Source organism: Ptiloglossa arizonensis, chromosome 10, assembly GCF_051014685.1.
Source record: "Ptiloglossa arizonensis isolate GNS036 chromosome 10, iyPtiAriz1_principal, whole genome shotgun sequence".
Lineage (NCBI taxonomy): Eukaryota > Metazoa > Arthropoda > Insecta > Hymenoptera > Colletidae > Ptiloglossa > Ptiloglossa arizonensis.
In genome coordinates, this window is record NC_135057.1 from 15,853,561 (window position 1) to 15,875,890 (window position 22,330).

At 35.6% G+C, this 22,330-nt stretch overlaps 4 protein-coding genes across 7 annotated transcripts; 2 read left to right on the forward strand and 2 right to left on the reverse strand.

Moving 5' to 3' along the window:
• The first annotated feature begins 212 nt into the window (after positions 1 to 212).
• Galphai (G protein alpha i subunit) lies at positions 213 to 5,020 on the forward strand. Its single transcript, XM_076321504.1, has 4 exons — positions 213 to 699; positions 1,250 to 1,434; positions 1,547 to 1,833; positions 1,910 to 5,020. The coding sequence occupies exons 1-4, from the start codon at positions 579 to 581 to the stop codon at positions 2,385 to 2,387; spliced, it is 1,071 nt and encodes a 356-aa protein (XP_076177619.1). The 5' UTR covers positions 213 to 578; the 3' UTR covers positions 2,388 to 5,020.
• Positions 5,021 to 5,691: 671 nt separating this feature from the next.
• On the reverse strand, positions 5,692 to 10,243 carry Synj (synaptojanin). Its single transcript, XM_076321503.1, has 7 exons — positions 9,844 to 10,243; positions 9,298 to 9,655; positions 9,059 to 9,223; positions 7,690 to 8,744; positions 7,042 to 7,613; positions 6,782 to 6,956; positions 5,692 to 6,704 (listed from the first exon to the last, which is right to left on the reverse strand). The coding sequence occupies exons 1-7, from the start codon at positions 9,968 to 9,970 to the stop codon at positions 5,698 to 5,700; spliced, it is 3,459 nt and encodes a 1,152-aa protein (XP_076177618.1). The 5' UTR covers positions 9,971 to 10,243; the 3' UTR covers positions 5,692 to 5,697.
• Positions 10,244 to 11,054: 811 nt separating this feature from the next.
• Positions 11,055 to 15,762, reverse strand: Ari-2 (E3 ubiquitin-protein ligase ari-2). 2 transcript variants are annotated; one of them, XM_076321814.1, is made up of 9 exons: positions 15,632 to 15,762; positions 14,905 to 15,091; positions 13,855 to 14,377; positions 13,448 to 13,679; positions 13,262 to 13,379; positions 12,963 to 13,187; positions 12,669 to 12,881; positions 12,449 to 12,600; positions 11,055 to 12,079 (listed from the first exon to the last, which is right to left on the reverse strand). In XM_076321814.1, the coding sequence occupies exons 3-9, from the start codon at positions 14,375 to 14,377 to the stop codon at positions 12,034 to 12,036; spliced, it is 1,509 nt and encodes a 502-aa protein (XP_076177929.1). In that variant the 5' UTR covers positions 14,905 to 15,091; positions 15,632 to 15,762; the 3' UTR covers positions 11,055 to 12,033. The 2 variants fall into 2 exon arrangements, with proteins under 2 accessions (XP_076177929.1, XP_076177930.1); XM_076321815.1 differs by having other exon boundaries at positions 11,058 to 12,067.
• Positions 15,763 to 17,301: 1,539 nt separating this feature from the next.
• Polr3g (RNA polymerase III subunit G) lies at positions 17,302 to 18,549 on the forward strand. Of its 3 annotated transcripts, none has more exons than XR_012993501.1 (3): positions 17,302 to 17,440; positions 17,512 to 18,268; positions 18,347 to 18,549. XR_012993501.1 is itself a non-coding variant. In XM_076321816.1 (2 exons), exon 2 carries the CDS (start codon positions 17,534 to 17,536, stop codon positions 18,182 to 18,184), a length of 651 nt encoding a protein of 216 aa, XP_076177931.1. In that variant the 5' UTR covers positions 17,302 to 17,440; positions 17,512 to 17,533; the 3' UTR covers positions 18,185 to 18,340. The 3 variants fall into 3 exon arrangements, 1 of the variants encoding a protein (XP_076177931.1); XR_012993500.1 differs by having other exon boundaries at positions 17,512 to 18,278; positions 18,347 to 18,548; XM_076321816.1 differs by lacking the exon at positions 18,347 to 18,549 and having other exon boundaries at positions 17,512 to 18,340.
• The last annotated feature ends 3,781 nt before the right edge of the window (positions 18,550 to 22,330 follow it).

Sequence of the window (22,330 nt, forward strand, 5' to 3'; positions counted from 1 at the left end):
ATCTTCCCATTTTCGAGCCGATCTTCGATCGCACGTCACGCGCATCAGATGGCGCGAGGAGGCTAGATCGAGTCCGGTCGCATTAGTGTTTCCATTGGCCGAAAATGACTGACGATCACTGCACGGATTGGCCCGTGGATCGCGATCGAGAGATTTCCGCGAATCCTGACCAGGTCCTGCGCACCTAGGAGCGGCGCACAGGGGCTGGCACGTAAAGCAATCGGTGCCGGTACGTCGAGGCTCGTGCGGTGCACAGCAGTTTCGGGCCATTGTCATCGTCTTTGACGGGAAAGCGGGGAACGTTCTCTCGCGAAACAGATCGCGCGTATGCACGTATCGCACGATAATACGTGCACCCGACAGGAGAATTGCGTGCCAGTGTGCGCGGGTGCGTGTTCGATCGGTGCGTGTATGCGAGGGCAACCGCGTGCGGGCGGTTCCCACACGTCCGTGCAACAAGTGTCACTACACGGGAGCGCGGTCGAACAAAACCGTCTGTTTCAAGGAAAAATAATAGAGACGCCGTGCATGGTGCTCTGTTCTTTCCCCAGCGGACAGAGAGAGGACCACCGGCGAGGATGGGCTGCGCGGTGAGCACCACCGGCGAGAAAGAAGCTGCGGAAAGGTCGAAGAAGATCGACAAGGATCTCAGAGCCGATGGCGAGCGGGCAGCCAGCGAGGTCAAGCTCCTCCTGCTCGGTAATTTCTTCTCGTCTTGTTTCTCCTTCAATACGATTTCTCTCTGGAAAAATCGTTGTTCCATTGTCATTCCTTTGCCACTTTCCTCACGATGTTGAATGTTAAATGTCCTCTTCCTTGATGTTGCGGTTTTCATCGTACGAGTGGATCGTATCGTACTGGGCGGCTTCGGCTGCTAAGGGAAACGTATTTTTTTCCGTTTGTTTTCGCGCGTTTGATATTCTCACGGAACATTTTGGACGAATTTTATTTTAAATGCTGTTCCTCTTGCCTCGCATCAATCGTCGTGATTTAATCAATTATTGGTTTTGCGCAATCGCGGAAGTAGAGCGCGGGTGATTTTCCGAAAACTTGAATCATCGTTTTCACGTGATTCATTTAGATAATGCGTTGGATTTCTTCATTCGATCACACCTGTGTGCGCGCTTTTCTATGATTTTAATTTGTATATGTTGCCGCTCGTAGATAGAAAAAACGGTACGCTATGCTAATATAAGAATATATTTACGTTTTATTACAAGATTTAGACGAAGTTTTTTTTTATTTCAAGGAGCGGGAGAATCTGGGAAATCTACAATAGTGAAACAAATGAAAATTATACACGAAACTGGCTATAGCACAGAAGAATGTGAACAATATAAACCTGTGGTATATAGTAACATGATTCAAAGTCTAATGACAATAATTAGAGCTATGGGACAACTTAGAATTGATTTTGCAGACCCCAATAAAGCGGTATACATATATTATTGTTGAAATAAAATGTTCTGTGTTTTATTAGCTTTTATTATATTCTATAAGTTATATTACATTTCATTGGTGTTAGCAAGATCTAATTGTTTTGTAGGACATAGCACGCCAATTCTTTACCCTAGCTTCTGCAGCAGAGGAGGGTGAGCTAACTGGGGAACTGGTGCTATTAATGAAACGATTATGGCAGGATGCAGGAGTACAGCTCTGTTTCACCCGTAGTAGGGAATACCAGCTCAATGACTCGGCTGCGTACTACCTCAATGCTTTAGACCGCATAGCACAACTTAATTATATTCCTACGCAACAGGATGTTCTCAGAACACGTGTAAAAACGACAGGAATAGTAGAAACACACTTTTCTTTTAAAGGTTTACATTTCAAGTAAGTTACTGTTAAAATATGTCTGCAAATTTTTTATCATACACAATTGCTAAGATTTATTTTTCTCTTTTATTAGAATGTTTGATGTTGGAGGTCAACGATCTGAGAGAAAAAAGTGGATACACTGCTTCGAAGGTGTTACTGCTATTATCTTTTGTGTCGCACTAAGTGGCTATGACTTGGTTCTGGCAGAAGACGAAGAAATGAACAGAATGATAGAATCAATGAAATTATTTGATTCTATCTGCAATAGTAAATGGTTTGTCGAAACATCAATCATTTTATTCTTAAACAAAAAAGATCTTTTTGAAGAGAAGATCACAAGGAGTCCATTGACTATTTGTTTCCCAGAATATAAAGGTGCGAATACATACGAAGAATGTGCTTCTTATATTCAAATGAAATTCGAAAATTTAAATAAAAGGAAAGATCAGAAACAAATTTACACACATTTCACGTGCGCCACTGACACGTCTAACATACAATTTGTGTTCGATGCGGTAACCGATGTCATTATCAAAAATAACTTGAGCAATTGCGGCTTATTAAGTTAAATATTTCAATGAATTCGCTACTGAATGTAAAAGAATAGATTGATATCTAAGGTTTATGACCTATGTGAAAGCATAAAAGATACACGTGAGACTGAACAATAATTGTTAGAAGCAGAAATGTTCTGTGTCTACTAACATGTATGCCAATCGCGCAATGTTTTCACTTTGGCATCCTATTGATGTTTACAATATTTTCGTTTAGTATTACATAATGATTTACTAGATCCTATACTTCTCAATTAAATATTTTGTTCTATGTAAAACTTCATGACATTTTATTGCAATAGGCTAGTTCTTAACTTATTGGTCTGTTTTAAACAGTAATTGATATCAAACTGAAATGATAAAACATTCAAGAATTGCAAAATTTATATTTAGCATTTTTAAAAATGAAAGCAGATACTATTTGCAAATGAAAAGATACTTGGTTTCTGCTAATTGTATTTAGTATATTAATCAGAAACTAGTTAGCTATTAATTTAGTAATATCTTTTTGTATATAATTTATTTGCTAAAAGGACTATGTCTTTGTTAAGTGGAAATATATTTCCATGGTCGTACTCGAAGCCATTCATTTCTCTCGCAAATGTTCATATTTTGATGACAGACACGGTTCTCTGTGTTTGCAGTATACATACAGACAAATTAAATTTCATAAAAATTTTTATAAAACCTTTTTATACGTATTATTAGATAATGTTTAAAGGGCTGTCATTATTGCTCTACCTGCCAAACGAATGACAATGCTAGAATTAGTTACAGATTTAAAGATCAGTCTCATTATACTATTGAGATAAATAAACAAACATTTTTATAAGAGTTAATATTTTTTTACATTCCTATGCTTCGTGTTATTGTGAAATGTATGTAAAACTCTTTCATTAATTGGTTGTAAAGTTCGGAATTTAGATAAATTTTGGAAAAGAGCAATAAGATGACTATTATACGTATCTGATGTATTTACAAGACATTTTTTTACTAAAGCCATTTCTATTTACATTCTTCTTCAAATTGAATACATAATTCAATTACAAACATTTTCAAAATCATGTATTTTCAGTGTTCTCTTAAAATTGAATATTTTGCGTGCCTTGTAACATAATCTCTTTGCAAAATTGTATGTTTCCTTTTAAAAAAGGAACGTTTCATCAAAAATAACGCGCGTATCACGTACTTATGTCAAATCTTGCAAAGTAATTAAGAATGCTTTCTTCGTTGTGTAAACATAGAATCTCATTTTACTTCTATCTTGTATCGATTTTTATATGTATATGTACAATAATACAATACATGAAGCTACAAAATAAATATAGTAATGCTTTTGTTCTTTCTAACAGCGTTTTGAATTGGAAGTTTATTGATTAATGTCTTTATGCTACCATAACAATCTCTTATATTTGCTATTACTCATTGTATTACTATTAACTTAAAAGAACATTGATTGGTCAACGATTGTATATATTTTATACATACAATACATATATGAAAATTATTAGATCGTCCCATGAGTTCATGCTACGGATGTCTTCATATTCTTCGCGTCGTATTTTGTAAACATGAAGCGATAAGCAGCCAGAGTAACTAAGTTTAGTCTAGAAAAGGCATTCATTTTTGTCGTCATATATTGTACAAGTCCTGAAAAACAAATAGTCGTTGCAAATAATATTTTTACCGTTTACGAAAAACGTGTTCTATCAACTCGTACATGCAGAAAGTGGTTTGATCGATTTCAAGAAGGAAATTTTAATCTAAAAGATCAGGTACGCTCCGGACATCCACTCGAGGTAGACAAGGATAGAATTGGTAATATGATAAATGAGACAAGGAGGGAATGGTGTTAAAGCTAGAAGTGTGACTGTTGCACCAGCTCACAAAACGAAATCACCTTGATATGCGGCAATGTGTATATCGTTGCTTGCATGCAATGAAAAAGAGTACTTTTTGAAACGTATAGTAACTGAGGATGAAAAATTGATTTTGTATAATAATCACCAAAGAAAATGAAATTGAATCAGAAGGGAAGATCCATCAATGAGTTGCAAAAACAGGTTTACAGCCTCACAAAGTTCTCCTCTCTGGGATTGTACAGGGAAAAATCAAAGAATTTTGTTCTTGAAGTTGCTTCCGAGCAATTAATGCCGGCGTGTATTGCGTTTAACTTAACAAATTAAAAGAAAAAATAACAGAAAAACATCCAAGACTTTCAAATCGGAACGATGTGATTTTTCACTGTGTCAACCCAAGATCTCTTGTGGCACAAAATGAACAAAGAAAATCACATGAATTCGGTTGAGTAATTTCACTACATTTATCACATTCTTCGGACATTGTATTATCGGATTACCACTTGTTTTGTTCAGTACAATATTTTTTAGCAACAAAAAATTCAATAATATAAACTTCGGAAAAAAACAGTCTTAAACAATACTTCAATGAAAAACAGTTGAAATTTTATGACTATAAAATTAGTTTACTAGTGTGATGTCTGCCGAAAAAGTTAGTAGCTCGTGGAACGAGGATGATTACATTTCTTCATAATATTTAAAGGTATATTTAAAATATTATTCTAAATAGTAGGGCAATAAGCGGCACGAATGTATGGGACGACCTAATATTTTATAAGAATACTGTTATTTGAGTATTATTTTTCCTTATTATTATAACCAGTAGTAAACTAAGTAATAAACTTAACCATCGATTTTGTCTTCTGTATTTTTTTTTTTTTTAGAAAAATTTAATAAGACGCAACAAGAAACAGACGTAGTCAGTAAACAGTGTTAACGTCAATCGTAAATAAATTAACCTATCATGGAAATATAACTGTTTTGTGGCTCATTTGTTCAGAATGTAGGATACAACAATAATAGTCACTTTCTAATATTTCACCACTATAAATTTTTCAGAACGGTATATTCATATGATATTTTTAACAGCATAGAATTCGTTAACATAATTATTATTTCATTACTTATAACGATTATTAAGAAGCCTTCAAACTACATGCACTTCTAAATTGTATATTTACTATGATATTTGATAATCAAATCTTTGAGGTATTTGACAAACTCAATTATATGTAGTGTATTAATATAGGAAAGTGCATGACAGGAAGCATAAATTTTCAGAATGCACGGAAACAGAATCTGACTAATCACAGAATAGACTTGAGGTTTATGGTAAGCTACATAGCTGTACAACATTACTTGGAAGCGATCTATTTCACTTATAATTTCTATCAACATTCATAAATAATTAGCTACACAATGACGCCTAATGATTCGACTCATATCGGAATGATTTATATCGTTATTTAATGCGGATTTCTAGCTGGAATAGGTGGTCCGCCTGATGTTCTTGCCGGTATTGGTGGTGGAACGTTCGACGCAGGTAAACTAGGTGGAGGATGTTGAGGTGGAGGCGGAGCTTGTCTTTGCGGCAAAGGAGGCGGTTTAGAGTTAGGTGGTCTACTAGATGACTCTTGCGAAGTATCTATACGAGGTAATGGCGGTGGTGGACGGTTTGGTATGGGATAATTAGGAGATCCATCCATTATCTCCTCATAAATTGCAGATTCTGGAGACAGCCTTTCACTTTGTTCGGACTCTACCCTTTCTCTAGGTAACGACATCGGAAATTGATTCGGCAATACGCTGAATACACCAGCTCGTGGTCCTTGTTTTCGATCTTGTAGAGGGCTTTTAGGTGGCTGAGATGGCCGACCTGGTGGAGCTGGTCTAGGTGGTGGAACTACTCCGTTTGGACTCCCTCTGCTAGGTGAAGATCGTTCCGTTATCTCTAATTGCTCTAATCTCTGCATAGGACTCCTCATTGGAGAGTTTGCAGTAAATTGCGCAACAGTAGTGTTGCTACAAAGTTCTATTTCTTTTTCAATAAGTTGTACCCAGTTGGGAGACTTCAAAGATAACTTCAAGGTTTGACCACAGACTTGGGTCATGCCTTTTCTTGCTGCTGACAAAGCACACTGTCCATCTCTGAATGTCACCCAAATTGTTTCACCGACAAATCTGACAAGAATCACCTCGCCGATATGAGACAAATCTTGTAATAGAGCAATCATGAAATTTTCGTCAAACACACTATCCATGTCGTCAGATTCTTCCACTGCCTTTACTACTATAGTACCATCCGGTGGTCCTAAATCTTGAATGACTTCTCTAAATACATGCTCCCGTTTTTCGGGTTCAACACAATGAATGTCTATATCAATGATCGCAATGACTGGTCGATGATCGCTTTGCTTTAATTCTACTCTACCGTAATGAATTAATTTTCCTGGATTCCAGTCTGTCGGCGAATCTAAAACGATGATACGTAGATACATTCAGTGCATTCGAAGATTAAAAAGAAAATAAGATTATTTATAGTTGACTAACCGATATCAGGTACTTGTTTTCTACGTTTCCATAAAACTCTATCTGTCCATGCAGGCTGACGACATTTTTCACTGGTGTCATAATCATCGGAAAAAAGGTCATACTTGTATGTTGGCGCGAATGTAATAGGACCTTCTAAGAAATTTTTGAAAACATTTCCCTGATCTTGTTGGACCTAAATATAAAATATATAGAGACAATTTTCTAACATATACATTGTAATTTATACGAAGTATTCATTTTATATATATAATACTTACCCTTAATTGATCATGTTGCAATATCTGATCAAATTCATTCCTTTTGATCATTTCTTTCATTTCATCTTTATCCATATCAACTCTATAATTAAAATCTCCACACCAAAATACATAATCATGAGTGTTCAATGTTCTTCCCATAGGAAAGGTAATTTTCCGTGTAATTTCCGCGTAATCTGCATTACGCTCGTTAACTTGAGACTGTCCAGCAGCAAAATGCGCGCAAACGAAACAGAAAGATGTAGAATATAATACACATCTAATAGCTGCAGCCCCTTTGTTACCTGTTGCACCTCCTAATCCAGTTTTTACACAATCTACAGCTACATCCCTTAAGTAAGGTGCATGCATAGGTCGTATGAATAAATAAAGACAAACACCGACTAATTGTTGGTATGTGACCAGAACGTATTCAGTGTCTCGGGAAAGTACTTTTTGCAGTTCTTCCGCCCAAGCTTTTGCATTATCAGTACTAGCAGCCATTATATTACTAGCATTTAAATCAACAATTTCTTCAAATCCTATCGCAAATATATCTACAGGAACATTGTCATATTCAACTGATATTAGAGCTATAATGAAAAATATGATGTTGTATAAAATTCACTTAAATAGTACTGAAAATATAAACGTTTATATTATACTTACATGGTGCTTTACGTGGAGCATCAAGTAACCAGTCAGAAAGGCCGACATCTTTGTATACTACATTTCGGAAATGTTTTCCTCCATTAACATTGTAAGTACCAACGCTTACTCTAAGATTCATTGGAGTTACATACTCGTTATATCTTTTGCACATTTCTCTCAGAACACTTGGTGGAGCATGTAGCATATTAGAAGGCAAAAGTAATCGAGCTCTGTCTGCTAGTTCTGTGTTTAAAGTTGATCCCAATAACAAGATATCAATAGCTTCTTGCTTACTGGAGTCCAATAAATTATTTTGTATTGTTCTAGCTGCAGATCTCGCGCCATCCATTAATTTCGAACTTCCTTGAATCGCTCCAGTACCAGCATATATTTTACTTACTTCATTACCATTGTTGATCCACATTTGTCTAAACACTTCCTCAAACCTTGAGACCATCTGCTGCTTCTCAAGTAGCTTTAACAATCCAAGTTGTTTACCAAGTATTTCCAATGCAAAGAATGTTTGTACGCAATTTGTTCTATCTAAGCAATCAAGGCAATTTGTTCTAATAGTTCCCGTTTGTTCCAAAATAACGGTATTATTAGCAGCGTAAAATAATGAAAAGGAATCTAAATATTTTTCTACTTTTGCTTTTAATTTTGAAAGATTCTTCATATTTCCACCCCTACATTCTTGATGGTAGTCAAACAGAATGTGAGGCACATCTGTATGTTTTGACATACTATGATGAGTTTGAAATAACTGACTCAGCATTGCTTCACCTTCTTTACTACCAATAACACTAGAGCCAAGGAGATTGACAATTACTTGCTGTCCATATCTTTGTTTGATCATGTTTAAATGTCTATCAAAAGCTGGCCCAGAAGCCTCAAAACCGCGAGATATTTTGACTTTGTGAGAGCCGACTTGAATGCCAGGTTGTTCCCAGAATAAAGAAACTGAACCTCTAGTTTGAACATAGGAAGTAACTTCATTATCTAAATATATCACTTGTTCTGTTTCTACAAAATTTGCTACATGGCCATCATCGTTGGTTCCTCTGACATTGAATCTAGAAAAAGAACAGAAGCAGAATATTGTATAGTATAATAGTGTAATAAAATCTTCTATTTTTTAATCCAATCCAATTTTTATATCAAATTCAGTTCTGTTTTTTGAATGACTCATGAGAATTTATCATATGAAATTACATTACTCCCACAAAGTGGACTGATAATAAATATACAATAAACATAACATGATTATTTAGAACCATTAAATAGGTATAATTAGACAAAATTAAATTTATAATTAAGACAAAAGTTAAAACAAAGTTATAATTAAGATAAAAAATAAATTATGTATTTTGAAATGAGTTAAAAGTACCTGGTGCCTGCACGTTCGCAACTTAATCTGGATATAAGGAGAGCACGAGCTTGTCTGTGACCAACATATACAGTTCGAATTTCTACACTACCACACATAGCTTTAAGTAACCAGTAACTTGTATCCACACCATACCTTAATAAATGGATGTGTAACATTCGATTCCTATATGTTTGATAAAAAATGTTACAATATCTGGTTTTATTTCACTTCAAGTGTTATTGCATAATAATACAAACCAGAAAAATCTGTTGTCGGTTGTTGTGGATTTATATCGTCTCTGTGCACTGAGAGTGATATCAAGACGTTCTTGATGCCCAGCAGACCAAGAAAAATAGAATGTACCCGAGTTAAGAACCTTTCTAACTTCAGATACCCGATCTTCATTGCCTTGTGTGTAATGGAGGGGTACAAAATGTGTCTGTGTAATTCTGAATACTTCTGATTCTCCTATCTTGCCAACAGAAAAACATCCAGTAACAACAACAAGGTACAATAATGTATTCTCTCCAGCATTTAATTGTAAAACACCTAAGCATCCATGTGCATCTAATAATTTTGTGTATTTTCCCTTTAATGTTTCAGTTTCTTCAGCAGCTGCAAAGTAACATTTAGAGTATATAGCCAATAGTAAGAAACAAATTTTTACAATTATACGAAACAATTTCCAATAAATGATTGACGGTAACATTTGACAGATACCGGTTCGTGTATTTTAAAGGAAAAATCGAAGATTCAAGTATATTTAAAAAAAAAATTGTTATTAACAATCGTGAAACACTTACAGAGTACAGCGACGGCTTGTGACTCGAAGAGGACAGTTTCCTTTCGATTTCGTTGTTCTAGTATGAGAGAATGAGGACTAGGTGGCTTTAACTTTTCGTAGACGCGAAACCCTTTGCCCATCGCCATTGTTGCGCTAATGTCTTCGAAGGTTTCGGGGATAAAGGTACACTCTGACGGGATATGACAGCCTGTCTGTCATACGGAGCAGCGTGATCACCCTATTTGTACAGTGTTTCCTCTCTGTTAATAGAACACTTCGTCGAATACTGACAGTAATACACTTTTGTCTAGCAGCTTGCAGAGGGGAGCAGCGCTCTTCTCGCTGATCCGTCGACACTTCGATATTTTCGCGATATATGCATCGCGATTCCACGGAGTCTACCCAAAGGTCTGCTTGCTAACCGTAACAATCAATCGAACGCGCCATTTTGAAATTTTAAAAAGTCGAACGTACAACGATCTCGCGCCACAAATCTTCACGAGATCTTAACAAAAAACGGACATTTAAAACCAAAATTGTCACGATATGGATAATTTTGTCGGTTAAGCCGTGCTAAAACCTTTCATTATATTGATATCTTTGAAACTGAGAGATGATAGAAATTACGATGGTATTATAATTATCATTTGTATCGTTAGTACCTTTTTTATTGTTTTTATTTGATAAATATGCTCAACATTACTATAATCAAACAAACTTTTGTTTTTAGATACTTTCCTGCAAAAGTAATTTAAAATTGAGTGAAATTATACAAGGAATAGAAAATTTGATGCACGCGGTGAAAGTGCATACAACTTTGCTGAACATGAAATCATAACGTGAGTGATAAATATATCTATTCAAAAATAGCGTTATGAATCGTATACATTTCATATTTCTTAAATAATTACTCAAAGCATTTTGTATATTTCGTATGTCGTACAAATGATCGAACTGATAAATCGATATTCGCCATATTTAAATTGTAACTCGCATCAGTTGAACATTCCACACCGCGAAGTATACCGACCTGTTCGTCAAGGTTTATTTTATTTTAAATATCATATCGCATTATTATCTATTTGTTAAATGTTTAGTAAAAAAAATAGTATAGTGTTGTATTAATGTCGATATTCACTAAAAGGAACAATTCATAATTAATATTCTAAAATGTAATTTTATCATATTACATTATTGTACATATTAGTATACAAATCATTCCAAGATAAAAAATTATATGCAATAATAGTATATTAATGTACATAAAACATTTTTTCGTGACTAACAAACAAAAGTATACAGAACAGATATTTAATGAACACCAAACGATTTTTAACGATTAAGAGATTAAATAATGAAAAACACTTTTGATTGAGATATTTTAAAAAATTGTATGGTTCTTTTTTCTCTAAAATTTGTAGTTGCGTCACAATGACATTATTTCTAAAAAAATGCGATTTTTGTGATAAAGTTTATTTTTTTAGCGACACAATAGTTGTTACATTCATTTTCGCACAATGGCCAGTACTCGTAACAGAATTCTTCGAAAAATGGTCATCATTTCCTTGCAGAATATCATCTCTATCCTAGCATTTCATGTTTAAATAGTTTACAATGAATTTATGTTCGATTATGGCTATGTTCGTCGCGGATGTCTTTGATCGTTGCATACATCTTACATTCTAATTATAAACAACGTCACATCCTTTTATATTACCACAGTATTTACACGGCGAGAGGTACCATTCATTGGCACCTAATTATTCGTTAGGCTAACTGCTTTCTTTTTCTTTTCCTTCTAAGTCGGTCATTGGTAGTAAAACGTATCTTAAATAGTAGCAATACTTGACAGAAAAAATGTTGGAGAGTCCATCAAACAATTATATTCATATTCAAATTCGTTTGACAATACGCCTTACTAACGTATTTATGTGATTCACATTGTTAATGCATCTTCTGGCAGACTACAAGATAAGCATCGATAAAAATAGTCCCTAAATAGTCAATTTCGAAGAAAGCGCTGCAACGTATGATATCTCTGGAAATACTCTTAGACTAGGAAATTAATATACACTCTATAGAAAATGTTAACAATCAGTCGATACAATTAATACTTTCCTACAATTCCTCTCTTTCCAGTGCTCACTTCTCTTCATACACCTATGGAATTCTTCATTATGTACGATTACATAACTCAGCATACTGAATCTTATTTTAGAACATTGGAATTTCCGTTCTTCTCTCTGCAAATATCACTTATAACAGAAATAGAAAAATTCTTATTAAATACTATAATGTAAAGAAAAAGAATTTAATAAGGGGAGAATATTATTTTTTCAGCTAAAGTTATTCATGCCTCTAAGAGATTTTTGTTTCCAATAGTCGCTCGTTGAACCTCTTCGGGTTTCCTTTTTTATCCTCTTATACTTTGTTAACCGAAACGATTCCGAACTTTTCTTAATGGCGAATAACCAACTAACACGTACTATATAGAAAATATTACTTCTTAGAATATATGGGTAGTCGTTTCAAAAACTAAACTATAGTTGTTCTATAAGTTTGGCCCGACTGTAAGAGAGATTGTAGTGATTGTAGAACACAATTCATGTTCTGTTAGTGCTTACACCTCGAGGAAGTCCTTTAGTAAAGTAACGCGACGCTTCTCGGCAATGTCCATTTGATTTTCTAAATCTCCGCGATCCGTCGTTTCCGCTCGTTCTATTTTCCAAGAGAGATTTTCTATTTCCGCTTCCAACTGGGCTTGTTGATATTCAAACTTAAAAATAAATGTGATTCGTTATTTCTAATTGACGAGAGTTCTTTGTTACTTAAATAAAATTTTACCAATTCTTTGCGCGGTCCGGGTTCCATATAATAAGCGTATGGATAAGTGTACTCTAAAGTATAACGACATCGTGCCAAAAGTGACGCAGCCTCATATAAATGCTGCCAGTCAATCCATGTTCCGCTGGCGTTCATCACTTTCTTATTTATTCGCATTTTTATACCTTCCAGAGTTTGTTCTTCCAATTTTAACGATTTACTATGATTCTCCCACTGAAAAAAAGTTTCAATGAATTTGAGTACAACATATATTCATACCTTATAATGAAATGAATTTCAAATTAAACAAATTACCCTCTCATAATAATGTAGATATTTCTTAAGAGCTTCTCGAGCTTGGGCATGAACACTCTCATGAGCAATGTTGGGATTTTCCTTGTAACGTGAACACTCATAATATTCAATTCCATGCGTTTTCCAATCTCCAAGGCACATCCAACAAAAATCATGCTTACAATTGTAACATTGCATGTGATTGCAGCCACCATTTTTTTCTATGCAAATGTGACATTTTGGACACTGTGAAAATACAAATTCATTTGTTACTAAATCCTAGTAGATATATTACAAATGTATGGATTTGAAGTACTAACGTCTTTGGTGTGGGCACTAATATAATTAGCTGTCTCTGAATCATCCATACATTTTGTCAGCCACTTCTTAATTGTATTGCAGTCAGTGGGTGCGTGGTAATCCATACCACATCGGAAGCTACAGTTGTATAATTTTTAGTTAAGATATGATAAAATTCTATGTGCGGATAAATTTTGAATGCATACCAGAATACAGTTTTACAGGTTGTACATATAACTCTTTTTGCCAGTTGTTCCTTCGAACGTACAACTATTTGGCAGTTGGGGCCCGGACAGAATCTTAGTTGTGGATGAGATTTCACATAATCACAGAAAGCAAATTGTTGATACTTTTCCCTCATATTAGGCTTAGTGAGTAGGGATAAAACAAAGTCTTCTGGAAGTAATACATCGCATTTCTGTGCCATGCAGCTTATTCCTAATAGATGTTAAAACAATTCTTATAAGTTTAATTTAAAATATTTAGTTACTTCTGTAATACATTAGGTTTTTTCTTTTATAAAATGTTCAACAATTCTTCATTTAATAAAACACAATTTCAAACATTAGCTGGAAAGTTATTAGGTATTGTGTGTATGTGTAAATTATCTTACCTGTAGAAATACCTTGAGTTATTTGTATTTCAAAATGCATGCACCAACAGTCTTTACAAAAAGAATGTCCACACGTTAATGTAGAAAACTTATCAGCTGGATAAATTGTAACGCAAACTGAACACACTCCACCCCTTTGACCTTTTAATCCTGGCACTGAATCCAATAGATGCATTGGTTTTATTTTTGAGTTAATTAGTAAACTGGAAGCATTGGTACGGTACTTTGTGATGATATCTTGTAATGCCCAATTATGTGCGTGTAATAAAACTTTGGCTAACGATGGTGTTATGCGAAGACTATTACTTAATACTTCTACGTTTTCATTCAAAAGTCTTTCCACTTCTTCAACTCGTAAACAATCGTATACAGCATATTCTGGATCTCTTCTGTTTTGATCAGGATCTATGTCATTATCAACTTCACCGCCCCATGGCTGAACATTATAATAGTCTTCGTAGCCTGGATCTGCACAGTCTGAATCGGAGAAATCCATTTCACTGTCATACTCTTTGCCCGACATCTGTGGTACAAAAATTCTGGTTTCATCAAATGAAAATATTTCTAACTAAACGTTTTACAAAGGTTCATTCAACATATGAAATATATATATACACACGATGTGTTAATTTTTCATAACCTCATAATCTCCACTATTTATTCAGTTGTAATAAAATACAAATATACTAGAAACAAGTAACAATGGTGGAAAAATGAAAAAATGAATTTTTATTTCACGGACAGATGCACTAGAAGATAGAAACAGAAATCTCGGTAACTGTACAAAAACGATAAATCTTTAAGATCTTTTCAGTTGATACAGTTTGTATAATTGTTTTATTAACAGTTTATACAGAAAAAAACGATGCGCTATTTGGAAATATGCGAAGAATAACGGTGCATCCACCGTGTCAAAATATTTTGCACCAAAAACGTAAACGTAGGGTCTTGATGTGATGTTTCGTAAACAATTTCATGGAATTTTTCAGAGCTGCACCGTGTTCGAAGTGTTTGTTTATTTTAATCCATCGCGTAATAATGACGACCCACCTTCAAATTCTTATTTATCAAGAAAAATGCATTGATATTTCTGTTTCGTGGGTTAGACAGAAAAATTATTAAAGGACCGTATCTCAGGCGTCTATACAGTAACCACTCCAATGCATGAATTCTATGTACAAATTCTCGTGTCAGGGGTATGATGTGAACGATGTTGTAACAGATGATTTCATTTAATCTGAAAGTAGATAAGAATGTCAAAATCACCTGATAGAAAACAGCTGAGGTCCGCAAAAGTGAATATTATTATATATAATATTAATTGTTTGAAATTCGATTTTGAATAGGATAAAGATATAGTTCAAAATTTCTTTTATATTTGTCAATCAGTTTCTAATTTATTTTCATAAGAACTTGGAACTTATTTATTAATTTTTTCCTTTCGTTATAAATTGCATTTTATCGAAACTCAAATTATCCTTGGTGTATATTATTGACAAAAAAATGATGGAATAGAACAAAAGTATGAAATCAGTATAGCAAAATGTAATTAGAATTTTTAAAAACTATAATTTTAGTTGCATACTTTCATTTGGTAAAAGACACACTTATGCAACTATAATCGAAGAATGGTTAATTTTTCATTTGCATGGAAGAATTTGTAGATAACTATCTGAATGCAACGTGAAAAAATAATTTTATAATTTTTCGACATTTCATAAATCAATATAGATATATTTCTCAGTTCAATTCGCAATAGAATTGTACTTTTACTTACTTAGTTAGATTTTTATGTTTTCCTTGAATTTTTAAAGATTGTGTAGCTAATTTATTTCATAATGTTTGCCATCTACATATATTCGACGCATTGGTGCATACTGCGTCGTGTAATTTCCCTCTCCACTGTACACTATGTAAAAGCTCGTGTTCGTGAGTTCGACTCTTGGCAGCGTGTCCAGAGTGACAGAATGTGAAGGCGTTCTCTGTCGTTCTTGAAAAATTTGAAGTCCGATTTATAGTTAGACGATTTGACAAGTTAATTGTTGTTTACTTTTAGAGGACAGAATATTGCCCACGATTCATATAACGTAGGAAAGTATTGTAATGAAGTAATGACATGTTTTGAGACGACCTTTTTTATTCGAACGTTCTTAATATGATTGCATTCAAACAGTTGAATGGATTTCAACGAAACTTTATATTTGAGTTTTACATTCTTATTTCAAGATCTGATTAAATTTTGGGCACAATCAGTTTATCAGTGCACATTGTAGTTATCAATTCTGTTACAATGCTACGAGGGTAGTCGCAGAAGTACCCGACTGGCGTATAGATGGCAGTAGTTATTTGAAAAGAATGATTAAGGGAGAAAGTACCGACTTATAAAGCTCTTAGTGAATTTGTAAACATGGAAATAATTGGTTATCGTTATTTGATACAAAACTTTCATTTGAAAGGCCTCACTCCAACCAATATCAAAGCGGAATTGATTCTACTCTAGAGAAATTTGAGAAAATTTAAAAATTTGAAAATTTAAATATTTGAAAATTTAAATATTTGAAAATTTAAATATTTGAAAATTTAAATATTTGAAAATTTAAATATTTGAAAATTTAAATATTTGAAAATTTAAATATTTGAAAATTTAAATATTTGAAAATTTAAATATTTGAAAATTTAAAAATTTGAAAATTTAAATATCGACCTCATCACGATCTGAAATACCGACCTCATAAAGTAACAGTGATCTTCGTTTGAGAAAGATAATTGTAGGTACTACATTCAACTGAACCACCGAAGTTGGTAAAGAAGAAAGTGTTACACTTCTTATTCAATTAAATTTATTATTTTTAATTTATTACTTTTCTAGGTAGAAAAGTTATTGTTTACGTTTTTCTAATCTAACAAGTAGAACGAGAAAGTAAAAATATTAAGGAATTAAGGAAAGTATATTATTATAAATCCTCTTTGTTGAATATATTACTTAGCTAAGGAAGCAGAAAATTCAGAAGATAATGAGAAAGTAACACCAATACACAAGTGTTCTTGGCGATGATTTTTTTTATCTAGAAAAATGATTAATTAAATTTCTGCTCTTTTAGAACGTCTATAATGTAGTAATACGCGGTCACGTGGCGACGATGTTTTCCTAACCTCTTCTTAATTTAAGAAGGCAAAAGTTGAATATTTACAAACGTTTAAAATTATGTCAGTGTATCACGATGAAGTAGAAATTGAAGACTTTGAGTACGACGAAGACGAAGAGATATATTACTATCCATGTCCTTGCGGTGATCAGTTTCAAATATCTAAAGCAGAATTAGTTGCTGGGGAAGAGGAAGCCACATGTCCTTCCTGCTCCTTGGTAATTAAAGTAATTTACGACAAGGAAGCGTTTGCAGCTAAACAGGAAGAGCTGATTAAAGGTGAAGAGAGAGAACTTATAGTGCAGAAGGTTTGAAACAACTTAATTTGCCTTTTGAAATAATGATACTCCACGATTGTTGCATTCACCGTTGAGATTTTTGGAATCTAATAACAAATTTAAGCAAAAGATTTTTCACGTAACACAGAAGCTTCGTCAACAGTTAAGTACATATATTAAAAGTGGATTACTAAATTTGTAACAAATACTTATTGCACCTGTCTCTATTGTAGGAAGACAAAATACGCATTTATCATGGCAGGACGTGGTAGAGGACGAGGTAAACCTACTATGTCGATCAGTACGGAACAATTAGGATTTTCAAAGGGAGAAGCCTTGCCACCACCTGTTTTACAACCTCCGCCAAAATATCCGACCTTAGAGTACAAACCGTTACCTCTAACTATTACAAATGAAATGAGTTACTTGTTGGAACTAAAAAGAGAATTCGCAGAATACATGCGGGAGTCTCCCAACAATGTTTTGCCATATGTAATTAAAAAAGATATCGAACGATATTCAGATCGTTATCAAGACTTAATAACCGACAAGAGTAGTTATGAAACTAGATACGACTGGAGTAGAATGCCAGCAGAATTGAAACCTCTGCCACGAAAACGTAAAGGGCAGACAATGAAAAAGCCTGAAAAGAAACAAAAAAATGTTGACGTTGAATCTAAACTACAAGAATTAGAGAAGAAGGAAAGTACTCAACAAAGTGATGCAGAGGAGGAAGGTAAAGAGGAAGAAGAGACGGAAGAAAAAGAAGACGAACAGATCGAAGACGAGGAGGAGGAATTGGACGAGGAAATGGACGAAGGAACAGATTATGTGAACAATTACTTCGATAATGGAGAAGGTTATGACGATGAAGACGACAACTTGGACGACGGACCTATTTATTAATGTATAATCTCGTATAAGAAGTGGAAATTCCTCTTGGTACCGGATTATCGAACTAGGATACTTACAAACTGCTAGTTGTGCACTGTATGGCAATGTATATATTTTCTCCGTTTCCTTTTTACCGAATTCTCAATCGTGTATACAGATAATAAATTATTATAGTGCTTAAACAACGACGAGATCTTACGCGCTTACGCATGGTAGTATCCACTTCCTTGATCATCCTGTGAAGAAACTTGCTATGGATTCGTAACGTGCAATCGAAGAAGGAAAAATTCATATTGGAAGAAATTAAAACAGTCCAGGGTCACAGGAAGCGTCGGCGTGTTCTTTATTACGAGTATTTCAATTTCTAATATATAATATATATATTTATATATATAATATATATATATAATAGCCATAATAATCTGCAATTATTGTAATAAATGATCTCCTCCTCTACGATGCAATCGGAGAGTAAAAACGCAACTTTTTTTGGACGAGAAGGGGATGCGCAAAAGTACCGTAGTGTCACGTAATGCTTACGTTTACGCGCGCCGGTGGTGGTTTCGAATATTATGCCATTAGTTTTCTTGTTTGCTCGTTTTGTATAATTCATAGTGTAACATCATCGTCATTGTATAGCTCCCGAAGTGTGCGCAACGAGCGCGGGTAGGGGGGCGTAAAAGAAAAAGTTACATAGTCTCGCGAAAGAAGAAGTCGGTTTCCTGAAATTTCCAGCCGCTTGCCGTATGCTTGTCTTTTTTTTTATAATTCGAGTTTGAATCGAAACAGGTGTCCGTTGTACATTCATCGTTTCCAAAACCGATCGAATAGTTTACGTTAATGTGACGGAAACGAGGTTCGTGCGCGTACACGCACGCGTTAGGTTTTCGACGCGATCTTGTTTAAACCGTGTCACGATTTGGCAGTAAATCGAGCAAGCGATCGATCTCGTGTACGGGTTGAATCGTTTTTTCGGTTTTTCGAATTTTCGGCGCGGTCCAATGCGTTCTCGTGGACGAATCACGAACCTGTGTACGTTGTGGCAAACGCATCGAGTCTGATATTTCCCGGATACCGACTTATAATATATGTACGAAAATGCGGAAATACGCGACAGAGTTTTTACACGAAATTAACACATATGTACGATCGTCGCTCCTATAGATCTCGGCCATTTTCGATCACGACCGTTTCTCCATTTTTGCGCTACTTGCTCGATTTTCGCAACTGTCGATTCGTTTTGCAGAATACGAGGAAGCTGATCCCTGACGAAATAAATCGATTAATCTTTGACATCTCGTATGAAAAATCGTGTATATCTGATTCGAGATTTTCACTGTTCAAAAGAACCGAATCTGCTCCAATCGGGTAATAGAAAACCTACGAGACGATCGTTTTGCTGCCATTCGTTGTATCAAAACGTCTCGCCGTCCCTGCGTTATCATCCAGTTTCGCTCACGAATCACCTTTATTCCGACAAAACAGCTCCTCCTCCCTTCGATCTACCCTTCCCCATCTTTCTTCGTTTATAATACCATCGTTGTTCGAACGTCAGTTCCTTTCCGCCCGCATCATTTTTTAATAATATATTATGTATAATGTATATAGATATATTTATATATATATATATATACTTTGTATATAATCGTCGTATTTTAATATAGTACGACCTATCTATGTATAAGTAGGCATAAAGACTGAGGTGAGAATACAGGCGAAACTCCGAACAATATAGTCCCTTGTATTTTTTTTTATTTATTTCTTTTTTCTCTCGCGAAAGAAAACGATATTCCGTCGATTGTCTTTCGGTTCTAAAGCGTGAAATTAAAAAGCAGTTTTAGTTTCATAGTTTTTTTCCATTTTCATCGCGTGCGCGTTTTGTTTGGATCCAAAGTTCTGTCGCAACTTTTTTTTTTATCGTGCGTAATTTTACTCCGAAGTTTCGTTTTCATTTATACGATAGAAAGAAACAATACACATGAATCGAGGAAGATTGAATTTCGAGCCTTTCGCGTACCGGGAAATCATCGATCGAAATGATTTGTTCCACGCGACCGTAATCGTCGGATGATATTTCCTGAATCATAGAAAAGGTTCCCCAAGTATTATCCGGATGTTTCCTCGTGCTTCGCAATTCCTCTGTATCTCGGATCGTCGTCGAATAGAAAACGCACGCTTCGGAACGTGGCCAGCACGTTCTCGGATCTGTCGTTTCTTAAGGCCCGTTGATCGATGGTCTTACAACTTGTCCTCGACAGAATCATAATCCAATGTGTGAGTCTACGTGAACGAGAGAAAAAAAGGCTTGGAACACGAGAAAAATGAGACAGCGGTTGAGAAAAGAAAGGAACGCTGGAAATGCATATTCCGTGCAAATTGTAAGCTAGCACCGAGGCAGAGGAAATAACAGTGTCGTGGTCTTGCCCGTAAACGATGGTTGTTCGTTCGATCGATCTTTTCCAAGCCTTTCTTCCTTATATTCCTACATCTTACGCGCGTAATTACAAAAACGTGTTTGAGCTTCGCCTAGCGATAGGTTGCTCTAGTCTCGCAAGTGACACGAACGAAATACGGAATCATAAATGGAAACTCGACGCGAGAAAGTTAAACAAAGGACGAACTCGGTTGATTTCGCTTCGGTTACTTTCCGTCTTTTTTTCTTTTTTTTCTTTGTGAAAACAGGAACAGTCTTTGAATCCGCGACGTCAAGCGATACATTTTAATAATTGTCGAAAATTCGTCGACGATTTATACGCGATTGCTTGCTCCGAGACGAAATTTATCGTAGCTCTAACCGTGGTATAACGTTCTGGAAATCACAGGAGAAAACAGCTTCTAAATTCGGATCGGGCAGTGTAAGCTTCTGCGAGGTGCTTCTCCGACGCGGAAAGCGTTTTCCGCTTCTAATTTGTTGCTTACACCAAGCTGTTCTCGAGTTTTCCCTCGTCGCATATGCTCCTCTCTCTCTCTCTCTCTCTCTCTTTCTCTCTCTCTTTCTCTCTCCCTTTCACTCACTCACTCTCTCTCCCTCTTTGTCGTTCGTTCAACAAGAGACAAAAGAAGGATAATCGTTCGAACGATGAAATTCGTCGAATCGGTGGCGCGCATGGTTTCCATAACCGTGTGGCAACAATCAAATATACATCGTATTATAATTATCACAACGACGCAATTATAATAATCATCGTAGTAACAGCGCGACGGTAATAGTTCGTGCGTCAGACGTCTACTCGTGGGAATAATCAAATGAGCGATCGTTGAACGATCAAACATGCCACGCCACTGTTCCGAGTGAATCGCTCGAAATAATCTATGAAACTTTCGCAACAATGTTTTCTTCGTTGCTTTTCAATGCTTCGATCAACTCGTACCTCGAGTTGCACGGGTCACTACATGGAATGCAATAATTCAACACTTATCACAATAAACCGCGTTTACCATGCGGCGGTGGTAAGCGCATTAAAAACAGCCTACGATATCCGATACGTTTTCGGTAAACTAAAAACCACTCTATACTCGGGGTGGGAAATATCGGCTGTTCGAGGTCACTGGCCCCCTCCACTGCCAAGTGTAGCGTCTGCCAGTAGGCGGAGCGAGCTGCGAATAGGGCGTGGCCGGTCGGTATGGTGGGGATGACCGCTCGATCCCCTCGAACGGCCTATGTTTTCTGTCCCCGAGCACAGTTCGATCGTCTTCCAGGCAAGAACCGCGAAATTGAACATCGAAGCAACGGCGGATCTTAATTTTCTAACGTACTCGTAAACGATGCAAGTATCCCGGAACAAAGATAGAACAAGTTCAATCAATACCGTTGAAACGTTTGCTCAGGCATCGGGTGGTAACGTTCGATGCTTTCGAGAAATGATCACCAATTGCCTGTTCGGTGATCCGCCACCGCGTCGAAGAATCTAACGATATAAAATATAACACCGAATTGAAACTATAGATCCCTCGAATCGATTTACACCTTCCTTACCAGTAACATGCTTCCGACGCAACCACGCGAATCAAACAGATCGGTGTAAGCAGAGATCTATCGTCGCGTTTCTAAACGCAATCGAGGGCCGGGGAAGGGAGACTCGAGGAAAGGAGTAGGAAGAGAGTTAAAAAATTAAGAAAGCTCGGGATGCAGCCGGTCCTCTCTGATCGTAAGAATCA

What these genes read in the sequence shown, in the direction of transcription:
- Ari-2 (XM_076321814.1), bottom strand. Translation starts at nt 14,377, where the DNA reads ATGTCGGGCAAAGAGTATGACAGTGAAATGGATTTCTCCGATTCAGAC. An exon ending in ACCTGTAAAACTGTATTCTG is followed by an intron (nt 13,380 to 13,447) that starts GTATGCATTCAA and finishes ATACAACTGTAG; the next exon opens with CTTCCGATGTGGTATGGATT. An exon ending in ATCTACATTATTATGAGAGG is followed by an intron (nt 12,882 to 12,962) that starts GTAATTTGTTTA and finishes ACTTTTTTTCAG; the next exon opens with TGGGAGAATCATAGTAAATC.
- Polr3g (XM_076321816.1), top strand. Translation starts at nt 17,534, where the DNA reads ATGGCAGGACGTGGTAGAGGACGAGGTAAACCTACTATGTCGATCAGT.
- Synj (XM_076321503.1), bottom strand. Translation starts at nt 9,970, where the DNA reads ATGGCGATGGGCAAAGGGTTTCGCGTCTACGAAAAGTTAAAGCCACCT. An exon ending in ACCGACAACAGATTTTTCTG is followed by an intron (nt 9,224 to 9,297) that starts GTTTGTATTATT and finishes TCAAACATATAG; the next exon opens with GAATCGAATGTTACACATCC. An exon ending in TGCTCCACGTAAAGCACCAT is followed by an intron (nt 7,614 to 7,689) that starts GTAAGTATAATA and finishes TTTTCATTATAG; the next exon opens with CTCTAATATCAGTTGAATAT.
- Galphai (XM_076321504.1), top strand. Translation starts at nt 579, where the DNA reads ATGGGCTGCGCGGTGAGCACCACCGGCGAGAAAGAAGCTGCGGAAAGG. An exon ending in GGTCAAGCTCCTCCTGCTCG is followed by an intron (nt 700 to 1,249) that starts GTAATTTCTTCT and finishes TTTTATTTCAAG; the next exon opens with GAGCGGGAGAATCTGGGAAA. An exon ending in TTGCAGACCCCAATAAAGCG is followed by an intron (nt 1,435 to 1,546) that starts GTATACATATAT and finishes ATTGTTTTGTAG; the next exon opens with GACATAGCACGCCAATTCTT.